The sequence below is a fragment of the Ciona intestinalis genome, chromosome 11 (assembly GCF_000224145.3).
Source record: "Ciona intestinalis chromosome 11, KH, whole genome shotgun sequence".
Classification (NCBI taxonomy): domain Eukaryota; kingdom Metazoa; phylum Chordata; class Ascidiacea; order Phlebobranchia; family Cionidae; genus Ciona; species Ciona intestinalis.
Genome location: NC_020176.2, coordinates 3,461,146 through 3,467,343, shown reverse-complemented (window position 1 = coordinate 3,467,343; position 6,198 = coordinate 3,461,146). Strand labels below are relative to the sequence as shown.

The 6,198-nt window shown below is 33.0% G+C and overlaps 1 protein-coding gene across 3 annotated transcripts in view; it reads left to right on the top strand.

Annotated features, from left to right (window-relative positions):
• Positions 1-208: 208 nt before the first annotated feature.
• LOC100179066 (pumilio homolog 3) overlaps positions 209-6,198 on the top strand; it is a 6,872-nt gene continuing 882 nt past the window's right edge. The window contains exons 1-13 of one of the 3 annotated variants that reach the window (XM_018814072.2): positions 209-397; positions 658-811; positions 1,088-1,235; positions 1,498-1,667; positions 1,846-2,020; positions 2,286-2,468; positions 2,658-2,765; positions 3,035-3,160; positions 3,507-3,649; positions 4,640-4,868; positions 5,231-5,321; positions 5,556-5,649; positions 6,126-6,160. In XM_018814072.2, coding sequence (XP_018669617.1) covers positions 352-397; positions 658-811; positions 1,088-1,235; positions 1,498-1,667; positions 1,846-2,020; positions 2,286-2,468; positions 2,658-2,765; positions 3,035-3,160; positions 3,507-3,649; positions 4,640-4,868; positions 5,231-5,321; positions 5,556-5,649; positions 6,126-6,147 — 1,689 coding nt within the window. In that variant the 5' untranslated portion in view covers positions 209-351 and the 3' untranslated portion in view covers positions 6,148-6,160. Of the gene's footprint in view, positions 398-657; positions 812-1,087; positions 1,236-1,497; positions 1,668-1,845; positions 2,021-2,285; positions 2,469-2,657; positions 2,766-3,034; positions 3,161-3,506; positions 3,650-4,639; positions 4,869-5,230; positions 5,322-5,555; positions 5,650-6,125; positions 6,161-6,198 lie in introns of those variants that run through there. The other 2 variants (XM_009861950.3, XM_009861949.3) reach the window with 2 other exon arrangements.

Here is a 6,198-nt window from a genome sequence, read left to right as displayed (position 1 = left end):
TGCAAATTATATTGGGTTTATTATTCAAGCACATTTATTTCATAAATTTCAAGAACTCAAAGGGAAGAACTCAAAAAAAATGACATTATAATATTAAATATCTACACGTGTTTAAAAACCGTGTAACCTTTGTTTTGCTATTCAAGAAGCTTATTCGTATATAATATGCTGGGGTTTCGTGTTATTCCGCATTTTGACTTTTCCAAGTTAGTTTTATTCCGTAAACACCGTGCGCCATTGCAAAACAACCACCAGTGTTCCAGGCTCCACGTGATAAATATTTTGAGGTGTTTTTAATATTTTGTTAAATTAATATAAATAAAAGGTACCGTCAGGTGTATTTAACGAAGGATGGTCGAAGTGGATAAGAAATCGTCGGCCTCGAAAAGAAAATTAGGTTGGTAAATTTGTGGATAAAAAAGTAAAGAGTCCAAACTCCTACGTTATTTGACCATGAAACGTAACTATACTAACCCATGTTTTATATAACTAGTAACCCTAACCACCAGCCTCTAACACTTTCTACTTGCGTATTTGTAACGAGTCTTTATTAGTGCCCTTCTTTTCAAACCCACTAGGAAAAATGAAAAAGTGAGTTGGTAAATTTAGTTAGATGGCAACAGGTTGTTCAATTTATAATATTACTTCATATTCCAGGAGGAAGCCAAGATGCACCAACCAAGAAATCAAAGTTTTCTACTGACTTAAAAAAGAAACCCAAGTTCACAGGAGCAAAAAAGAAGTTTTCTACGGAAAAGAAAGAACTGCCGAAAGAAACTGCGAAAACCAGAAAGGAAAGAAAGTTAGCTAGGTGAGAAACTAAAAATCCCCACAAAAAAGGCATTCTGATTGTTTCACTAGTGTATACTTTGCAAAAATAATGTGGACCAACCAGCTAACCCCCTTGAATGGAAAAAAAGTAAAAATTTTAAGTGGCTTTTCATATTTCTTAGATGACTGTCATACCAAAATCCAATCGGTAATTATATATATATTTACATACAATATTATATATAGTATACTATGTTTTATTGTGCAATGGGAGCTATTTCATTTGATTTAATTTAATTACATTTTAATCGTGCAGAAAAAAGTTAAACCCAAACTATGAACTGTCTTGCCAAGCGAAAAAAATTTGGGAAAAACTGAGAATTCAAAAACAACAACTTTCCAAAGAAGAAAAATCAGTTTTGGTTGAACAGTTAATGGAGTTGGTGCAACAGAATGGAAAAATGGTTTGTTTGTTGTTTTTTTCATATTATGTAATATAGGTCTATATGTTTTATGAAATGTATCACTGACAAAACCAATAACAAAGGTTTTATTAACACCAATGTTAAGCCTTTAAGAAGCTATTTCTAGAAATATTTTTTTTCAATTAGGTATAAGATTATTTATATATACATATATCACTTAATCCCAATATTTAATGTTAATGTCATACAACTTATCTTAAATAAAGTGGTGTTGCTATAATATATACCATAATTGTTTCAGATGATAAACCTTGCATATGCGCACGACACAAGCAGAGTTCTTCAGACTTGCCTTAAACAAGGAAGCAAAGACCAGAGACACAAAATATTCAGTGAGATTCAGACACACATAGTCGATATGTGCAAAAATGGATACGCTAAGAATATTGTTTGGAAGTTGCTGAAATATGGGTAAGCTTGTGTATGAGAGATATTTTGTCATATTTTTTTTCAATTCGATTGCAGAAATAAAGATCAGATTAATTAAATCAACAAAGAGAAAAAATATGCAGCAAAATGACATTAGTTAAAAAACCACGCTAGAGATCCAAACTACTTATGTAACTTTTAATTAAATTTCAACTTCCAGTACCCCAGAAGAAAGACAAGTTATAATGTCAAGTTTTAAAGGAATTGTTTACAAACTTATGCGGAAATCAAAGTCTGCAAGTGTTGTCGAATACGCGTACAATAACTATGCTACTGCTGTGCAGCGTCAAGCTATTATACACGAGTTTTATGGACGTGTGTTTATCATGTTAGCAGTAAGTACTTTGTTTTTTAATATAACTAATAAAAGCATATATGTACATATATGTAAATGTACTGCATTGTATTACCAAAAAAAAAAAAAAAATTATCCAATGCCTGCTTAGTTTTCCAATATGACCAGCACTATAATTTAACAGTTACACATGGCAACAAAATCTGCACCAAGTAAATCTAATGCAGTACCCAGTTTTGTAGAAAACTCTTTTCTCATTTTTTAAAACAAAACAAAAATCCAATAAAATAATCAAATATATTCAGAATCAGGAGCCTTTATCTTTGCCCCAAGTAATTGAAAGCAACAAGGACAAGAAGTCGGCCATTTTGTCGAGTTTTAAAGATGCTTTGACCCCATTAGTTGACAAAACAGTGATAGTCCATACGGTGGTTCACAAAGCTTTGTACGATTTCTTCTACAATTGTGATGAGGCTACTGTTCGCTCGGTAAGTGAAATTTAGATTATTTTTACAAATAATCTTAAATTGATTCCCTTCTTGCCCATTGGCAGAGAAACGTCACAAATACGCTTCCTTTTTTATACCAAATGAGCCATTGAAAAATTGTTTACATTATGCCTGTTAGCAGAAAATCCGAAATAACAAAAATAAATGCTTATAATATAAATGTTTTAGGAATTGATTGAAGTTTTGCGAGAATCTCTTGTCCATATTCTCCACACTCATGATGGGGCTTATGTGAGCATGAACTGTTTATGGTTTGGAACCAAGAAAGACAGAAAGGTTGGTAAAGCAACTAAATAATTAATAATTATAAATCAATGAGAACCTGTACAAGCTAGTATTTGTGTGGTTGTTTTTAATTCTTGGGCACTAAATTTTAAAAGTGTTTTACTGTTTTAAGTAGTTTGATCTTTGTTATTGCATGGAAGAGTTAAATAAAATTTATGTAATGCATATTATTATGCCATTTGTTACATCACATGCACTACAATGACTACATGATATAAATTTTACAATTAAAGTACATTTTATAACTCCATTCTTTACAGGTTATTGTAAAAAGTTTAAAAGAATTTGTTGTGAAAATTTCGTGTGAAGAATTTGGCCATTTACCGTTACTTGCTGCGTTTGACTGTGTGGATGATACCGTGTTCTTGAAGAAAGCTCTCGTTCTTGTAAGTTTTGATTTCTTTTGTATCTAAGTGTCTAATTACAATGTAAAGTAGTATTTAGAACTGGTTAAAATGTGTGCATGGTTTTGTTACTAGAATGTAATATACAGTTTTGTGGGGTAAGACGGGACACCTTTAGCACATAATATCCTGATCGTGTTTTAAAACAAATAACAATGGTCTGTGGGAGTCATAGGGATACAGTCTTGTAATTCTTTAAATGTTCTTTGTATACTACCAAATGCGACAGGAAAATGAAAAAGGTGTCCCAGCTTCCCCTCACCACACTACTCTGTTTATTTCAATTTTGATATTCAATCTTTTTTATAAATACTAAATTATCTTGCAGCCTATTATCAAGAACATTGGTGACTTAGTGTTGAACAAATATGGAAGAAAAGTTTTAATATATCTCATGTCTCCGCGTAACACCTCCCACTTCCTACCAGAGGTGGTGAAGATGTTGAGCACTGGAGATTCAAACTCAACCAGGTGGATTGGATGTACACATAGTTTTTTTTATACAGCATTTTTGTTGAATGTTACTTTTTATACTCGGGTGGCTTGACAGAAGTTATAAACACAATTGTTTGATTAACACTACTGACTTATGGACTACCACATATGTAATTTGGAAATGATTGTTTTTCTGTTTGGCCGAAATAAAGGACCACTGGGTTGGATCAACTACTGTTAAATGTTTTTTCAAAAACTTATGCTCCAAATGGTGGCAGCATTGAGCTGCTAAATCAGTATCCTCTGATTCTGAGGCTCATTCTATGTTCACTGTGTCTGTTTGATCGGTCAATACAAATTAAGAAAATCCCCTTTCTTAATCAAACAACTTTTAAATTAACTTATTTTGGCAGTTCCTCAATCAGTTGTAATCTAAAATATCTATTGACACCCACAGTGCTTGGCAAACAGAAAGTCCAATATTGTTTCTAAGACAAATACACTTTGTATAGTAGAGTGAAAAACGGATTGAACATTTTCATTAATAGTGGCAGTTGATTGAATGAGACTCATTTATTCTGGCGTAGCACACCAATTTTATAAAAGTTATAACACTAGTGGACTATTTTAAATACCTCATAACTCATTTTACTACATAATGTAACTTTGTGGAAGCTTGTTGTAGTTTCTGTATAGCTTACAATATAGACAACCCATTATTGAACCACTGGATTGGAGCAATTATCAATATGTCTTGTCCAAGAACACACTTTTGACACTTACATTACTGCCAAAGAGCTACAATAATCAATAAACTCAGTATCATCTGGTTTTACTAGCACTTTAACCAAGCCTGAATATTAATCGAACCATTTCATATTTTTTCACATTGCTTTGCTGGAATGGGCACCAAACTTTCAAAAATGCAGGAAATGCAGAGATAATTACTCACATATTCCTGTGAAAGAAATTAAACTTTTGAAACTTATGCCCCACCATAAATATTTAACATGGAACCTTTTGCAGTAAAAAGCCATTGGAGCAGAGACATAGTGAATTATCAGAAGCTGCTTCACCTGGAATATTAAAGTATTTGGCTGACAATTTGGAGCAGATTATTTACGACCGTTCTACCTTCGTCCTTGTGCAAGTAGCGGTTCTATGTTGCCATGGTGACAATTCTGAGCTCATACAAGCCATTGTTAAGGAGGCTGGTAAAGAATTTGTTGCTGGTGAAAAAAATGAAACTGGCAAGGTATAGTGTTGTGCGGGGTAATGAATGAATGTACCTTATCTATCCTTTATGGCGGGGCAATGGTGGTCGTTATAACACAGGCTACAACTGTTATGTTTTAACACCTAGTAGACCAGTACCCCTTTATGGTATAACTAACACTATACAGTGTTGTTTGTGTATTGTGTTTTTATGTTTTGTTTCGCTGACAGCTGGTTTTATCAGTACATCACGGAAATATAGTGCAATATTGTAGTTGTAGACATTAAATGCGAATTATTTCACCCTAACACGTGGGCATTTTTCTATATGTGCAATCTCATGCCAGATGTAATGTGTGTTAGTAATTAAATATGAATAATTACGCACTTTCATTTGACCAGATGCACATCATTGAAGACCCATGTGGGCATTTGGTGATCAAGAAATTAATTGTAACAGAATCAAAGTCAGCTGCAGAAAATCCAGATAAAGGTAATTTTACAACAATAAACTTAAAAAACCTGGGATATTGTTACCACCTAAATGTAATATTTCCTACTCGTTTTAGAAAGCAAATGAAAACTAGTCTCATCTTACACCCAACCTTTTATATTTCCCGAAAATCTATTTCACAATTATATTACACCTGGTCATAACAGCATGTACATTAATATTGCATTATATATTAATATTACGTATGTATTACAGCATATCAACTTTTTTCAGAGTCCACGTTTTCAAGCGCTTTGGTCAATGGTGTTGCTGCCACGGTACTACCTATATGGTCATCATGTAACAGAGGCGCACAAATTCTACTAGCGTGAGTATTTGTTACATTTTGATCTACAGACTACTATCTCTACTGGGCGTGTTTTACCTAGAGTGATAAATGATTTCAAATAAAAAGGGTGTTAAAAATTTTTAAAGCGTAGAAAACTTATTTGAAGTTGATATTAAGTGATACAAAAAATATATTGTTTTTTAGTCATTGTTGAAACTCTAATCTAACATGAGTAACTTGTCTCATGAGTTATAACGTAGGTGTCTTATTGTATACAACTTGTGCTGTTTATGTGTAACCAACCATGTAACTTTGTGAGTGGTTGTTTTTTATCCACCACGCTTCTAGGCATGTAAGTTGTAACCAAATAATGCTTTACAAGAACAATTTGTGCTAATATCCGGGTTTATACAATATCTACAGCACACTAAATCTCCTGTGTGACACTACATCTGTTTACACCCATCAAAAACAAATCGTTGCCCTAAACGCAAAGTTTTTTTGTATCTCTACAGGCTGGTTGTAAATTCTGACTAAGACGTTGCATCAACAACAAGAGAAATACTGAAGAATCTCTCGACTTTTATC